Source organism: Puccinia triticina, chromosome 6A, assembly GCF_026914185.1.
Source record: "Puccinia triticina chromosome 6A, complete sequence".
Classification (NCBI taxonomy): Eukaryota; Fungi; Basidiomycota; class Pucciniomycetes; order Pucciniales; family Pucciniaceae; genus Puccinia; species Puccinia triticina.
This window is the reverse complement of record NC_070563.1, coordinates 6461240-6478676: the sequence shown is the minus strand read 5'-3', so window position 1 is coordinate 6478676 and position 17437 is coordinate 6461240. Positions and strand designations below refer to the sequence as shown.

General features: G+C 48.6%; 2 protein-coding genes across 2 annotated transcripts; both read right to left on the bottom strand.

Annotated features, from left to right (window-relative positions):
• Positions 1–8355: 8355 nt before the first annotated feature.
• Positions 8356–10863, bottom strand: PtA15_6A746 (uncharacterized protein; the record flags this gene model as incomplete). Its single annotated transcript, XM_053170484.1, has 2 exons — positions 8356–10729; positions 10802–10863. The coding sequence occupies 2 exons, from the start codon at positions 10861–10863 to the stop codon at positions 8356–8358; spliced, it is 2436 nt and encodes an 811-aa protein (XP_053021671.1).
• A 941-nt stretch (positions 10864–11804) lies between these two features.
• PtA15_6A745 (uncharacterized protein) lies at positions 11805–17437 on the bottom strand (the record flags this gene model as incomplete). The annotated part of the gene is made up of 16 exons (XM_053170483.1): positions 11805–12483; positions 12561–13030; positions 13107–13409; positions 13485–13616; positions 13681–14426; positions 14528–14672; positions 14770–14891; positions 14965–15118; positions 15201–16283; positions 16384–16493; positions 16560–16674; positions 16769–16895; positions 16994–17069; positions 17169–17241; positions 17345–17355; positions 17434–17437. 16 exons carry the CDS (start codon positions 17435–17437, stop codon positions 11805–11807), a joined length of 4350 nt encoding a protein of 1449 aa, XP_053021670.1.

Here is a 17437-nt window from a genome sequence, read left to right as displayed (position 1 = left end):
TTCTTAGCCAGTAGGAGTAGATGATAGACTTGACAAAAGAAATAAAGGGTCAGCCTAAATACGCTGCAAAAAAAACCCAAAAGCACTCCAAAAGTGAGTGTATCTAGTGTGCACTCTGATGATTGGGGGAGTACAGACTAGAGTACTCCAAGTCAATTGGAGTGCAGAACAAGGGACTCAAGACTATTTGGAGTGCACCCCAAACACTGTGGAAAAAAACTTAAGAAACTGCTGTCAGTTGACATGCCATATTACAAAGGCCCCTTTGTAATATTGCATGTCAATTGACAGCAATTTCTTGAGTTTTCTCCACAGTGAAAGAACTCCAGTGGCCAGGAAATGTAATGAGTGCCCATGAATCTCACTCCATCAGACTGGAGTGCATTCCCCCAGCACTCCATTCCTGATATTTCTCCTCCTCAAAAGGGGAGTGAAGTACTGTGCACTCCAGCCAGAGCTAGATTGCCTACAACTTCAACCCCACACATGTCTGATATCCGGCATTGCAAGCATACTAGAGGATGTCTGGCCATTGAGCGGGCTATGTACAAACACACCCCACTCAATGCCAGCTTTCACCTCCTGATTTCCATCACCAGTACAGACCGGCATCGAGCGGATTAACATCTCTCAATGAACGGTCTGTGCCGGACCGCCGGTCATTGAGGGGAAGCACACCTCTCAATGACTGGTCTCTACCGGTAATTGAGGGAACTAACACCTCATGTTGACCGGCGCAGACCGGTCATCAATCACACCTCTCAATTACCGGCGCGGACCAGTCATCAGTCACACCTCCCAATGACTGGCACAGACCGGTCATCAAGGCTAATAACACCTCCGCTTGATGACCGGTACACACTGGTCATTGAGGGGAGTAACATCTCCTCTTGATGACCAGTCAGACCGGTCATCAAGGGGAATAACAACTTCTCTGGATGACCGGTGTGTACCAGTCATTGAGGGGAGGTGCTACTTCTCTCAATGACCGGTGTATACCGGTCATCAAGGGGAGGTTCTACTCCTCCCAATGACCGGGGCAGACCATTCATTGAAGGGAGGTGCTTCTCCTCCCAATGACCAGCACAGACCATTCATCAAGGGTAATAACATCTCCTCTTGATGACCGTCCATCACCGGTCATTGAGGGAAGTAACATCTCCTCTTGATGACCAGTCTGTGCTGTTCATTGAGGCAACGATGCATCTATTACGCTACAGTTAGCGTGTAATACCCTAAATTAGCGGGTTTTTAACACTGCTACGCTAAACTAAATTGTAGTGTTGGTGGTATTACAGTTACAGCTAACTTTTAATTCAGAAAAAAATCATAGATTTTGATTGCTAGAAAGTAGCGGTTTTAGCGTCTGATCACTGCGCTTCAGCTATATCTAGCAACTCTGCGCTAACATAGCAATATATTAGCGTTCCTTATTGCTACACTAATTTAACAAATAATTAGCGGTAATATTGAATAATTAGTGGTATTTATCTCATCTGGGAGAAAACCAGACCTCTAGCTCCAGAATCTATAAGCTATTGATGCGCTAATTACTGCGCTAATTTGCGCTAGTTTGAATATTTAGCGTTTATCCCGCTAAACTGGCATGTAGCAATGTTTTAGCGGGTGTAGCGGCTTTGGCGCTAAAAAACAGCTATTTTTAGTGTTAGCGCCTTAATAAAACCTAAACTACATGGCACAGGGAAATAGTGTAGCAAGGGTGTTGCTGCGCTACGCGCTATATGTAGCACTGGACCGTTACCGCTATTGCTAACTGCCCAGATTATTAGCGGCAAGCGCTAAGCTACTTTTTTAGCGGCGCTAATTACATATAGCGTAATAGATGCATCGTTGATTGAGGGGAGTAACATCTCCTCTTGATGACTGGTCTGTTCCAGTCATTGAGGGGAGTAACATCTTCCCTTGATAACCGGTCTGTGCCAGTCATTGAGGGGAGTAACATCTCCCCTTTACGACCGGTCTGTGCCGGTTATTGAGAGGAGTAGCACCTCCCCTTGATGACCGGTCTGTGCCGGTCATTGAGAGGAGTAGCACCTCCCCTCAATGACCGGTCTGTGCCGGTCATTACACACTGGTCATTGAGGGGAATAACACCTCCTCTGGATGACCGGTGCATACTGTTCAACAAGAGGAGGTGTGAGTCCCCTCAATGGCGGGTAAAGACCGGTCATCAAGAGGAGTAGCACCTCTCCTTGATGACTGGTAATCCAGAGAATTTGTTATTCCCCTCAATGACCGGTCTGACCGGTCATTGAGAGGAGGTGCTACTCCCCTTGGTGACCAGCACAGACCGGTCATTGAGAGGAGATGTTACTCCCCTCAATGGCTGGCACAGACCGGTCATTGAGAGGAGATGTTACTCCCCTCAATGACCGGCACAGACTGGTCATTGAGAGGAGATGTTACTCCCCTTAATGACTGGCATAGACCGGTCATTGAAAGGAGATGTTACTCCCCTCAATGACCGGCACAGACCAGTCATTGAAAGGAGATGTTACTCCCCTCAATCAACAGTGGGCCGCTACGCTAAACTACGCTATTTTAGCCCTAAAGTCTAGCGTAGCGGCAAAAAGCGCCAAACTTTTTTGAATAGCGTTAGCGCCGCTACGCTTCACTAATTTTCAGCGGCGCTAACAGCATACCAATTTTTGTTTAGCGTTAGCGCTGCACTACAGCCGCTACGTTGCGCTAAGGCGCTTTTAGCGGAAAAAAGGCACTTTTTTGCCGCAAAAAACGCTTTAGCGCAGCATAGCGCGCGCTCTTTTGCGCCTTGCGTGCTTAGCGTTAGCGCAATTGCGCGCATCTGCGCTAACGCTATGCTAAAAGCTAAAATAGCTTTGCATCCTTTGCGCATAGCGTTAGCGCAGATGCGCGCAATTGCGCTAACGCTACACTTAAAAATAGCGCATTTGCGCTGCGCTATGCTACGCTAACAGCTATGTTAGAGTAGCTGACCCACTGTTGCCTCAATGACTGGTGATGGCCAATCATCAAGAGGAGGTGTTATTACCCTTGATGTTGAGCTTGTGTAGTGTTTGTTTTCTTCTCTCTTCTGTTTCTGCTTCAAACCTGTTTTCTGCATATCACAGTCTGTGACATTTCACCATTGTAGTCACCTGGAGCAGCAGACGTGGAAGGCTCTCTTTCCTCATCCTTCCACAACCATCATCATTCTCTTCTGCTGTTCCAGGTGAGTGTTTTCCTGTTTTTCTTTCTCTCTCTCTTTCAGTCTTCTTCTCCTTGTTTTTCCTCTCTGATGCAATGATCATCCTTCCACGACCATCATCATTCTCTTCTGCTGTTCCAGGTTCATCACTGCAACACTTGATGCCCGGTCTTTGTCAGTCATTGGGAGGTGTGACTGATGACCAGTCCGTGCCGGTCATCGAGAGGTGTGAGTCCCCTCAATGACCGGTCCGCCCAATCATGTAGAGGTGTGATTTCTGTGGGCACTCAAAAAAAAGGAGAGTTGGAGTGCACCCCAATGCACTCCATTTGGTATTTGGCAGCTGGAGTGCAAAGCCAAAATCCTTCACTGAAAAGGTGGAGTGCTTGGGCTTGCACTCCATTTTTTGTGGAGTGCATCTAGCTGCACTCCCCTATTTTGGTCAATTTTGGAGTACCCAGTTGTGTACTCCAATAAACATGAAGTGCCCATCTGGGGACTCCATGTTTTGGGAGTACAAAATCAAGGCACTCCACCTTTTTTGGAGCGCTGGCCCCCCAAAGCCAAAAATGTGGAGTGCACAAAGTAAAAGTTTGCAGTGAATTGAGGCTGACCCTTTTTCTTTTCAAGATCTTAACAGTGCCTTTACCATTCTCATTGGGATTTTCTACCTGGCCGGGTAGGGTTAGGTGGTGGCCATTGTGATCAAGTCTTCCAATTGGAGCAGCTAGAGAATCAAAGTTGTGGAAGTCCCTCTTCTGCGGGGGGCGGGAAGCCCTGGTTGTGGAGCCACCCCCCCCCCCCCCCAAAGCTTAAACCAACTTACAACCGCATCACGGTTGGCCAGTTTTGGTGTAGCCGATGTGGTGATTTATATAGGCATGCGTGGTAGAATGTCCACTCGGAGATAGTGCGGGCGGGAATGCACAGAGCGGCTCAGGCAGAGTGCATTCCAGTGACATAAGCACTGAGGATGATGTCAGAAAAGCACGCTAAGAAAGCTTACGGAAAGTCGCGCGCAGATGGAATGCACGGATTGCGGGTCGCGGATTTTGGATTGTGTATTTGGACTGGAGCAGAAAGACAGGGCCGGACTGCAGCAGACTACACACGTGGACTGGTAGCAGCGGCGCATCAGCAGGTGAGCTGTTTTGGCTGAAGCGGGTGGAACTGGGGCGGAGGCGGTGGTGAGAGACTGACTGGCGGGGGCTAGACAGAGGAAGGTGGGAGGGCAAGCATCGGAGAGGAGCGGAGTCTGGGACAATGACATGCCAAAAGCGGGCGGAGCTGAAGGACTAGTGCGGGAAAGTGTTGGACCTGCGGGATTGGGTGGGAACGGTGACATGCGTGGAGGGAAGGATGGGGGAAGGGCTCACGGTTTCTCTTCTCTCTTGGAAAAGGGGGGATTATCCTATCATCTTATGGATTACTCATTATTGTACTTACACTAATGGACGTACTAGAGTATTAGGAGAGTTTTGAGTGACCTTATCATTACTTGCAGCGTTACTTGCGGATTCTGTGCTTGCGGAGTGCAGAGCTTCATTCACTTGCGGATTATTACGCTATAGATCAGGCTCAGAGAGGAGGGCTGAAGGCTAGCAGATAGTAGCAGTGCAGAGCCGAGTTATTGATAATCACACAGCCCAGACGTATAGAATCTTGAAGAGGGCTGTTAGTGGACATTTCTACTGAAATACCAGCCTTTATTCTCACAAGTGGGGGTCTGTCCGGGAATCCAGTAACTTAGGAAAGCAGAGAAGGCTCTTCCTCAAGACCCGCCAAAACACAGTTGTGGTTGGGAGCAGCTGGAAGACCAAGAGACTTGCTAGGACAATTATCCTTTTTGTCAGTGCACAGTCAGTTTTCTCCTAATCAGTCAATCGCGGGAAAGAGGCGACAGCTGTATCAGCGTAGCACTCTGAACAACCAACCGGGGGTGTTGACTGGAGGGACAGTGAGCGGAAGAGTTCAACCAGAGGAGACGGAAGACAAGATCATGGACAACAACCTGTGGCCCCTGCGCCAAGCAGAGAGAAGATGCGGCCAAGGGATTATCAACACCTTAAGTTCTTAGAGGTGGAAGTGGAGCGCTTCATCAACCAGTTTGAAAGGGAAGCCCCACAGGAAGGCCTGACTGATGCTGATAAAGCATACCAGGTGGTCAACTTCTTTCCGGAGGGCGAGAACTTGCAGGAGGTGGAGGACATGAAGGGGTTTGAGAAGAAGGATTGGACCAAGCTCAAGGAGGAGATAATCGAGTGGTGGGAAGATTGCAGGCCCAGGTATTGGGAAAGTGACCTGGAGAAGGTGGCTTTGGAATGTGCGGAAAAAGGTGGTGTCCGGACTAGATCGGAGTACGTGTCCTATATTACCAGCTTTGACCAGGTTCTACGGTATTTGGAGCAGAAAGAAATAGTGAGGGCCGACATGGGCACGACCAAGTGGATCTTCTTGAAGGGATTTGATTGGACATTCACGGAGAAGGTGCTGCGTGGGCTCAACAAGCGGGGTTTGATGGTTAAACCACAACTTGGAGGGCCAAAGCTGTTGCCCAGCATGAAGGAGCTACGGTCCCCCGTCAAGGCGGAACTTGAGGTATTGGAGCTTATGAACAACAGCCAAGGAGAGGTGGCTGTAAGGGCGGAACCGGCTCCGCAGGCGCCAGTCACGGTCAAAGATGTGAATGATCTGACGGATATGCTGAAGGAGCTGAAACTGTTCATGCAGAAGGCGGTGCACAAGCAACCAAAGGAGCAACCAGTGGCCAAAGCACCTGCAGCCGCCGCTCCAGCTCCACGATCTGCAAGACTGTACCGCAGTGTAGGTGGGAGCTGGGTTGAGCTGGGAGGAGCTGGGAGGAGCTGCAATACTGTACCTGAGTGTGGGTGGGAGCTGGGTTGAGCTGTGAGGAGCTTCAAGACTGCACCTGAGTGTATGTGGGAGCTGGGTTGAGCTGTGAGGAGCTGCAAGACTGTAGCTGCATTTCAATTTAATTTCAGCAAGTTTTCTCAAGAGAGTGAAAAATTATCAATATTTCCAGCATAATCAGGCTTGATCACCATCTTATAGTGTATCTTTATATTAAGAAGTTTGATGACTTGTAAAAAATCTGATGCTGGAGCTGAGCTCGCCCAGCTCTAGCCAGATGTTGGTTTCAAACCAAGGATGGTGCCACATGCATCTTTGGTTTGGAGTCGAATATTTGTAATGACACAGGTGCTGTGTTGGCTGAACTTGCAAGGGTGGGTAGTTATCCAGATGAAAATCTGTCTGCAACTGACTGTAAAAAGCTGTAGAGGTGTGCAATAGAGTTGTTCTTGTATCTTTTTGTTGCTTGATAGTCCTCCTAACATATATTCATTGTATTTACATATTGGCTCACTGGTTGCTTTTTAATCATTAAATCTAGGTCAAAAATTCAGTTATCAGTAACTATTTGCTTTGATAACTAATTTGTGGTTTCTTTTCACGGATAATTTTTTACAGAGGTAAAGCCTATGTCTCCAAAGTGGAAAAAAAGATTAATTATAACCACATAAAGCTTTGTTTTATTTGAATTGCCCATAAACAAAGATATAAGCCACCAAAATCTAACTTACAGATAAAATTAATGGATAACTTGATAACGTAACTGCCCACCCTTGGAAGAGGGTTCCACCAGCGGGTGGAACTGGGGCGGAGGCAGTGGTGAGAGATTGACTGGCGGGAGCTAGACAGAGGATGGTGGGAGGGCAAGTGTTGGAGAGGAGCGGAGTCTGGGACAATGACGTGTGGAAAGCGGGCGGAGCTGAAGGACTAGTGCGCAAAAGTGTTGGACCTGCAGGATTGGGTGGGAACGGTGACATGCGTGGAGGGAAGGATGGGGGAAGGGCTCACGGTTTCTCTTCTCTCTTGGAAAAGGGGGGATTATCCTATCATCTTATGGATTACTCATTATTGTACTTACACTAATGGACGTACTAGAGTATTAGGAGAGTTTTGAGTGACCTTATCATTACTTGCAGCGTTACTTGCGGATTCTGTGCTTGCGGAGTGCGGAGCTTCATTCACTTGCGGATTATTACGCTATAGATCAGGCTCAGAGAGGAGGGCTGAAGGCTAGCAGATAGTAGCAGTGTGGAGCCGAGTTACCAATAATCACACAGCCCAGACATATATAATCTTGAAGAGGGCAGTGAGCAGACATTTCTACCAACATACCAGCCTTTATTCTCACACCGACTTTTGCACGGCTGTAGCTCTTGTACATCCATCTCCCCAGGTATAAAGCTGGTTGGGAGATAGAGGAGGATTGTGCGGATCTGCTCATCCAATTTTCAAAAGAATATTCTGAAAATTGGACCAGCAGGAATTTTTTCAAGATTTCAAAAGTTTGAAAATCTGACTCTTCAGGATTGAACTGAAGTTGATTCTTGGCTTCTCAACCAGGATCCCTCCTTCACAAAATTCTGATTACTATCCTGGGATGGCCATCTTGTCCTCTATTGATTACATAAGGAATGGTTTGGTTTGAAGAAAAAAAAAAGTCATGCTGGACTAAAATTGGCTTGTAAAAAATCCTACACATATAATTTCTGAAAAATTCAAGATCCTTCTTGATGGGGATGAAGACCTCCATCTTGGGCACACCCTGCCCAACTTCATTATCCCCTGGTGGTTGTGTGTAATCTACAGGATTTTTACAAAAAAAAAAGGACCTCAGAAGCCCAACCGTGACACGCGAGCATGCGTGTTTTAGACACAAGCCTCTCCCGCACTTCGTGCGTTCGACGGAGAGGCTGTACACGCTCGCTAGAGAATGTGCCTCCATCATGTTGAACCCGTTGGGCGTCATGGGAGGGGAAGGCGCCAAGATCTTCTCAGTGTCCCACACAATTTCTCGCTCATTGGCTTCTTCCCTAATCTTGTTTAGTTCGATTTCACGAAGCTACACCGGTTGAGCAAATTATACCTTGATTTTTTGTTCAATAAGAAAAATATAATGCTGCATTCGATCTCATATCTTGCGTTATTCTAGTTTTATCTATGTAATCAAACAATGGAGGTGTTGCATGGATAAGATACGGGGATGATGATTGTACAAAAAGAAACGTGCTGGGGAAAAACACAGAATACAAGCAAAGGTGGATAAAGATGATGATGGGCAGCAAAGGAAAGAGGGATGATCAAGAATGGGATTTGATGAGGTCGATGACTTGGGAAATCTTCTTGAAATCCTTATTCTCGGCCACTTGACTATCGCAGTTCTCGAGCTCGACTCCCGAACAGATATCGAGAATGAAGGGGTCGAAAGTCTCGATGCACTTCGCGACGTTGTGAGCGTTCAATCCGCCAGCGATCACCAGGTTATGGTGGGTGGTTGTGGAGGAAGCCAGGTGGGTTTTGACCGAGTCCCAGTTGAAGGTTTGGCCGGTCCCTCCACATTGGCTGAGGCTGGCGCTGTCCAGGATGGAGAATGCGTGCATGCCGGGCTCGTTGATCATCGACAAGGTTTTCTGGAATCCTGATTGGAAAGACTCTTCACACTCGTTAAGACTTCTTCTCCCCTTTTCGACATCGATGTGGAAGGCTTTGATGACCGGTTTGGATAGAAACTTGGCCATCCGAACGTCTTCCGAGCCGTGCAATTGGATCAAGTCGATCGCATCTCCCAGTTGGTTGACGATCTTCTCGATCTCACTGAGGCTCGAGTTTTGGAACACGCCAACGATCAATGGTCTTCGCTGAGTCCTGCGTTTTTGAAGCAGCCGAGACGATTGCAAACTGAACCAATCGGTGGTGTCCAATTCGCTCTCTTCCGATTCTAGGGATGGTTTCGGGGATTCTTCACTCGACTTGCGGACTGCCTTGATAATCGCATCGGCTTGTTGCGGCGTAACGTAGCGTTTACTCTTCGGAACAAAGATCAAGCCGAGAAGGTCGGCTCCAGCCTTGGTTGCGTGAAGAGCTGCCTCGACAGTTTTGATCCCGCAGATCTTGACGAGTGGTTTCCGCTTGGTGAGTTTCGGGGCAGGTGTGATGCCTAGTAGGTCGTGGACGAAGCTAACTTTATCTTCGGCCTTCATCAGCGCCTCGCCAACCAGGACAGCACCAACACCCTCTGCAGCGTATCTTTCGACATCAGCTCGACCTGAGATTCCACTGAGAGCGCACATGATGATCTCGTCGGAGTTTCCGTTCTGAGTAGAGTTTCGCGCGTTCAGTTCATCCAGCATCTTCGAGGTGGTACTCATGTCGACCCGGAAATCGTGCAAGTTCCGATTGTTGACACCAATCACTCGGGGCCTAATCTGGAGTGCCACTTCAAGTTCGGCGGCATTGGCGACTTCGACGAGGGGCTCCATGCCGAGTGATTTGGCGTGGTTGTAGAGGAGCCTCAGTTGATCAAGACTGAGGCAGGCGACAATCAACAAGATCGTATCGGCCCCATAGCATCTAGCCTCGTCAATTTGATATGGATCGATGATAAAATCTTTGCGGAGTATTGCTGGTCGGTTAGGCACGTTTTCGACTGACAGGCGGACTTCAAGCATGTCTAACAGGGTACCCTTGAACCACTTGGGCTCGGTCAAGACTGAGATGACGGATGCACCAGCGGCGGCATAGGAGACGGCGATCGCGGGTGAGCTTGGGGTGGTTGGAGTGATGAAAGAGCCTTTTGAAGGAGATGCACGTTTGATCTCGGCCATCAAGGCTACCTTGCCGGTCGTGGTTTGGCGAATGCGTTCATAGAAGTCGATTTGGACCGGAGGGACATTGGCAGCAAGCTTGCGCTTGAGGTCGGTGGGGGATGAACCGGGGATACACTTGGCCTCAATGAGATCGTTTGCTCTTTGCACGCAAATTTTTTCCAATATTGTCTGCTGATTTGATGATTCGGCGGGTGGGGTGGGCTTAGACTTGGGGGTGGGAGAGACGTGAGAGTCGGGATTTTCGGCCCAGTGGCCGCCTCGAAGATTCAAAAAATTCGATAGGAAGGGTTTGCCCTCTTCAGAAAGGATGCTCTCGGGGTGGTATTGGACTGATTCGATAGTCAGCAGCTTATGTCTGACGCCCATGATGATCGAGGATGTGTCGTCAAACGGAGCAGGATCGTTGGCCAGCTGGGGATTTGAATTGGTCCAGCAGGTGACCTCTAGCTCGGAGGGCAGGGTGCCGGATCGGCCGGCAAGGCTGTGGTATCGGGTGCACTGGATGTGCGGGGGGAGGGCTTTGAAGAGACCTCTTGCGTCATGTGAGACGAGCGAAGTCTTTCCGTGGACGATCTCTCCAACTTTGGAGACTTGGCCGCCGAAGGCCGAGTAGATACATTGAAGACCCATACAGATCCCGAGAATCGGAATCTTGCCAGCATAATGATGGATAGCTGGGATCGAGATTCCCGAGTCGGTAGAAGGGTGGCCGGGACCGGGTGAGATGACGAGATGGGTGAGGTTGGGGTAGGAAGCTACGAGTTCATCGAGGGTACAGGCTTGCGAACGGATGACGGAGACTGATGCGCCGAGTAGACACAAGTACTGATAGAGGTTCCAGGTGAAACTGTGAGAGGGCAGGAAAGCAAGTTAGTCAACCATTGGCTAGGATTCGGGCACGTTGATTGAAGAAGCTTGCCTGTCATAGTTGTCAATAATCAGCACCTGGACTTCGCCGGCGGGCAACGATGTTCTGGTCATTGTGGTCTTGGAGGTTGTGTCCGAGCGTTTTCCAGTCGGCCAGCGCACGGCAGCCGGAAGCGTCAGGAACAGAGAGGCCTGGCGAAGCAGCACGCAGAAGAAGATCCTCTGGATTTCGAGAGGGAGAAAAGAAAGGAGCTGGGGAACACGCCCTGCAAGAGAGGCCTCCTTATGTAGAACAAACCCCAAATACTGGGGGACTCACAAGCCTGCAGCCATACAGGACAGCCCCTGCGGCTGGGGCAGACAGAAAAGGATACAGGCCTCGCCCGATCTACACGGCGGGCGCGATGTGCGAACTCGCATTGGGTCATCCAGAGAAACGACTCTCTGAGTGGAAAGCACAGCACGCCCGCCGGCAAGGTGGAGGGCTCGGCGGCAGGCGGCCTATCTGACGGCCGTGGGCGGTGGCACAGCTTCGTCACAGAGGGGAGCACGGTGTGCTTACCGCGAAGGCCACCAACCAGGCGAAGTGGTCCTGGGAACCGATAAGTCATCTCGGATGCCCTCATCAGGGGTGCCAGAAAATCGCGCCAGTCCAGCCAGCCATCATCTCAGACTGCTTGAAAAGCGGCAGTTTGGCTGATGGGCATAGCCACAGAAGAGCATCCCTAATGGAAGTGGGGTTGCACACGCCGCTCGCGCAGTTCGTCTCATACACTCATTCATTTCTCGTCCTCAAACAACAAATACTGAACTCAAGCCAAGAAAGAAAAACATCCAAGATTGGAAGACTACATGTTTATATTGGTGTGCATCAAGCAGGGGAAAGGGAAAAAGCAACCCAATGCATCTGCAGAAGTCTGCAGAAGAAAGACAAGAAAGTGCCTTGTGGAAGTAGTGCGTGTATATATAGTGACAGGCGCCAAAAGAAAAGAAAGAAAAAAAACTCGAGCGAGAAAAAAAGAGAGACTACAACACAGACTGTGCACGCAAGACATTCATCCTCTAGTTGCGCCCCGGCCCCGGCCCCTACCCCCCCTGCCAGCCGGATTACCTCGGCCGTTGGGAGGAGGACCGTTGGAGCCCCGACCAGTCCCACGAGACGCAGGAGGAATCACGGCGATGCGCTCCTTCCACGACGGGCCATCGCGTTTGGGAGTCGGGCCAGGCTGGGGAGGGGCCGTGGGCTGGACGGGTGGGGGCCGGGCAAGGATGGTATGCCCGGATGGGCCGCCGCGGTATGAGCCCGTGGTCTTGCCCCGGGTAGGAGCAGCGTCGTTTCCGTTGCGTCCCATGCCGCCACGCCACGAAGGGCCGGCGCCCGGCCCAGACGTCGCCGGAGGCTCCACAGGCCGGGTGACCGGGTGGCCGTGGATTCGCCCCGGCTCCACTGCGTTTCGGCCCACCTGCTCGCGTGGCGGTGGTCCTCCTCGTGAATGAATCGCGATCACCGGACCTCCCCGCACAATGTTGCTGCCCGCCAACGCCCCGTCTGTCTGCCACCGGCCTCGAACGGCTGACTGAGTGCCCGCAACGTGCGTGTCTACTGGTTGGCCGTGCTTCTTCACCGCGGCTTTCTCCTGTGGAACTCCTCCCGTAATGCTTTGACGGTATTGGGGCGTAGTCAGATTCAAGATCGTACTCGGTCCTATCGAAACCCCTCGATACATCTCACAACTAGAACAAAAAAAAAGTGTAAGTCCTCATTGACAGTCTTTCTTAGCGACATCGAACCAAACCGAAGGCAAACAAACCGATTTGACAGGGTCGTTCCACCAATGAAGGGGGCATCGAAGACGACGTCGATAAACTTATCTGTGATCCCGACGACGACTCCCTTGGCGCTAATAGGCACGGTTCCGCGATCGCTAACCATGGCGACTCGGTCGGCTAACTCGAAAGATTGGTTTCCGAGTTGTTCCTCGGCGTGAGAGGGTTTGAGGATCGCCCGACGGGGCACGTTGCGGATGATGGCCTGCTTGACGTTTTCCGGCGTCCGCTCGGCTAGGAACTTGGCCGTCACCGCCTCGAATCGCTCGATTGTCCCCCGCTCTAAAGAGTCCGTCTCCAAAGGTACCCGGTCGAAATCGCGGATGCCCTTCGCTTTCATCCAGCCTTTCACCGCCGATAGACGTGCCTCCGGCTCATCGGGGAAGATGTCTTGCGCTCGAAGAATATCGTGCCCTCGGGTCTCTAAGCTTTGTGTGATCTCCGGGAATTGTTCCTAGCAGAAGATAGATGGGAGCGTCAAAGTATGCCCAGGGAGCGCCAGTTCTCGAAAAGAAAAAACGAAAGCTTACTAGATATTCTTCGATTAGTTTGATAGCTTCGAAAGAATATTCCCATCCGGTTTCGCCTTTCTTAGTTAAGCCGAGTACCTTTTGGCCTTTTGCTTCAAATTTCATACTTAGGCCGATGTTGGTCTTGCTATCACTACCTGGTTTTTCCAGGACCAAGACACTCGAAGTGATCTTACTCAGAGTTAATCCGCTGATCCCTAGCCGTCTACATAAGACGTGGGAAGGGATGTATGGCTTTGAGCTGCCTTCTGCTCTTAATGCACTCCGAAACGCAAAATTCTCTTCATTGTCCGTCGGAAATGACTACCATACATGAATAAAGTAGAATAAGTCAGCAACCATAGCGCAACATTTCAATCACAGAAAATATTGGCATACCATGATACGTAGGTTCAGTTTATCTTTAGAATGTCCCACTACCTGCCCTGGAGCGCCATATAACAATGCGCCAAGGAAGAACACTTTGCTTCCCTCAGGGAATTCTTCCGTAATAGATTTGGCACTTTGTTCCTGAAAAGAAAAAGGTGATGTTAAGACTCCCAACCGAAGGGCTTAAAAAGGATAAATAGCGGACCATGAATCGGGGGTCAACTGAGGAGACCTTCAAGACGACGGTTTGCAATGCATAATCGCAATCACGGGCTTCGTATTCTTTGACCAAAGCTCCATCCTCCATTCTCTGAAGGCCTTTGATGGGCTTCGCATGGACGATCACGTCGACGTCGCCGATGACCAATCCGCACTTTTTTGAGAGCTCGTACTCGATTCCGTCAGCGTTGCGTTGCCAGGTCGCCAATGTCCGCTCATCATGAGGGATCGACCGACAACGTTGCGAGTGCGGGTCGAGCTCATACCTGAAAAGACTGTCTGAAAGCGCCGTAACTTTTGCTTCTCGAAGGAACGGGTAATTCACATAAACTCGAGAGCCGAGGAGCGTGTTCGCAAGGTCTTCTACCTTCGTACCTTCGTAGACGTTCGGAACATTTAACACGATCGTCTCCCCCTTGCTCTCGGATTGATGGACTTTGATCCCATGGAACAGTAAGGTGCCTGTGTGGGGTAAGTTGTGAAGTGAAGGGAAGCCAGCAACGGTATCTTTTCCTAATAGGACGCCTTGACAAAGCCCCTTGATCAGTCGTAATCCCTGGATTGTCGGAAGATCATACACCGTCATTTCCGAATGACAATTGTGGAGTTCGGGGAAGAAGCCCGGTAACGAGGATGGATAGGTGACCGCTGTTTGTGGGTTGTAACGAAACTGCCAAGTGGGGCCGAACTCGTTCCTCCTGCGTTCTTCATCTAAAAGCTTGTGCTCATGAGCTGGTAAAAATAGGAGAGATTGATGTCAGTATTTTTTTCTTTCTTCTTGTTTCGCTTTCAAGGGAGGGGGCTGATTAATGTAGTACAATCCGCTATCTAACCTTTCATAGCCTTGAGGAGTCTGTCTTGATCAATGAAAGAGATTTTAACAATTGCTTCCCAATCGTGCTTCTTGCCATTGAGATCCGTTTCGAACTCTTGTGGATATAGATCGATGATTGGAGATTCTGAGTTTGTCATCAAATCCTGAAAGTGATAGATGGTTATTTTGTTTCCAAAACAAAGAAAAAACAGTTGCTCAGATCAAAGATTGTCGGCTTTGTTTAGAGAAGCGATAACTCACTCGAAATGCAGGTGGAACATGCGCGGAACTTAATTCTGGAAGAACACCCATGAGTTGCTCGAAAGGTTTGAATGGTTGACCAAGGTTAAAAGAAAACTTGTATGGCGCCACATTGCTTAAGTCTATCAAAATCAAAAGCAGGCAGCTTGAGCGGTGTCAAACAAGAAAAACTCAGAATTTCATATGAAGGCTTACCCGAAATCATTGGAGAATAATGATATGGGTAGAACCAGCTCCACGAAGCAACACCGTCATAGTAGTAATGTAGAACCCATTGTAAACCCTCTGTGTAGGCGTAGGCGAGCTTATGGAGCTGCTCAGGATCAGCAAAATCAAGATTCATTTTTTCCTGGATCAAGTAGAATTTTCAGTCTCAATATACCGTCTGTTAGGTGTGTGTGTGACACTGCAGCTTCGGGCAATCGACTCACGTGATAGTACTGCGACTTCCATTCGGATAGCGCCTTTTGAAATTTCTTTTCCTGTTCCTGGTCAAAATCGTTTTCGTTCCATTCAGGCTCATTTGCGGCTTGGTTGTACTTCTTAAAGACTTCTTCGACCTTGGATTCGGATAAATGAGCATCAAGTTTGGTCGTTTCACCGAGTTGGAAATCTTCCAACATGTCTTGTACGGCATTGACAGCCGGATCTTCTGGCAGCGATTGGTCCGGGTCGAAAGCCAAGGTGATTAGAGGCTCATCGTTCTCGTTAAACTCGTCAAAAGAGATGCATAGATTCAATTCCGCAGCCAAGTCCCGTAGAAACTTTCTATCTTTTGCGGGGTAACATGCTGGAAGGGCCAAGCTAGCATCGTATTTGTTCGGAGAGTGTAGATTGGATTTGACAAATTGTTCAGTTTTTGAAAGCAGAGTACGTTGACTCTCACTTAGAATTAGGTGGTTGTTAGCTGCCTTTTTTTTCGACTGGCTACGAGACGAACGTTTACTTTCGATCCAGCTAGAGTCGGCGCATATATGCTCGAAATTCTCTCGCTCATACAAGATCAATTCATTTAAGACTAGCTGCAATCGTTCAGTGTGAAGGGTACCGAACTCGTTCAAATATCCTCCCGCCTTTGGTAAAACCTTCTTGTAGATATCGAAAAGCAGTCCTAGTGCGCCTTCGTTGATGTGTAGATTGGGCAGGTGAGGTAAAAAATCGTTTCCAACAAATATACAGAGCAGAATGAAGTCGTCGATGATTCGTTCGAGGTCATAATCTAAAGTCTTGACCTGGCGCAAACTTGCAAATTCCCAATCTAGATAATCGCGAACGAGAGAGATGTGGAGGAGGTAAAATTTCTGATTTTCGAGTCCTTTTGAGGAGCTTTTCTGCGCCGAAAACTTGACTTCTTCTCGTAGAAGACAAAAGTGTGGGTCATGTGATAGTAATCCCAACATGATGAGATCTGCATCTAAGCCATAGACACAATGTCGAATGTTGGGATTGTAATCTTCCTGCGCTTTAGAAAGTCGGATATATTCCATGATTTTATGCTCCCCTTCTCCTGGTACCTGCAATCATTCAACAATATTATTATGAAAAGAATTGGTTCAGCTGTAATTTACTGTCTGACAAAAGCAAGATCCTCCAGATATATGCGACAAAGCTTACATCGTGTCCACTGAATATTACCTGGACTGACTGCCAAGCAGAGTCCTCGGATACCTTCTTGTTGATAAAGTATTTCAACTGCTCAGATAATCGAGCCATAAACGGCGTGCCTGATCCATGAGAGACGGGATGTTATTATTGATATAGCGTAGATCAGAATGCGTCTAGCCACAAACCAGGAGTAATGCAGTTGCTGTCGAAACCAGTGGTATCTGGAAGCTTTTCGCCTTTTCGGATCGCTTTCTTAATCAATTCTTGATTTTCTTTTGCCGTTTTGAACCTTCGAGAACGCTATTTTATAAAGGGTTAATAATGAAGCAAGATATCAGATATTCTCAACGAGTGTGCGCAGTTAGATTGTGCTAGAAAGACGGATAATCCAAACCTGCTGGTTCATCTTGGCTCGTGGTGCAACACCATCAACCGCCAAGAAAAAAACCTTCTGTGGTTTGGCTAGCGCAAACAAGTGCTCCAAATACGAAAATATCGCCAAATAAATGTCTTCCTCCGTTCTAATGTACGAGATATTAAAGCACAAATCATTGAGAGTCGTCAGGAAAACTGGAAGACAGAATTAAACACGTGTGCTAATGACAGGGGATGATCTTACATTCTGAAATGTGCACTTCCTTCATTCGGATGACTGCAGTGATGAATAATTCCGTTCATATCCAAGTAGAGATTGTCTGTTTGGTCAACGATACAAACGGATTTAACGAATTCAATTCCATCGGTCAGTATCTATCAAAGGAAGAGCTTAACGGGTAAAAAAAAAGAATACTAACCAAATTGAGGAATACGATTTTCTTCGACCAGTTGGAGAACAAAGGGATATCTTTCGCTCATCCATCTAAAAAACTGATCAGCTCATAGTCATCAGCATATTAACCGTGCATATACACAATGGATCTTTCTTTCGCAATTGGTCGAAATATGTGACGAAAGAGGATTGTCTTCGAACCTTAGAAACACCTGCGATCGGAATGGTTGACGTGGTAAGCGGAGCGCAAATCAAACGAGGATAAAAAAAACGAGAAGATTTTGACGAACCCAT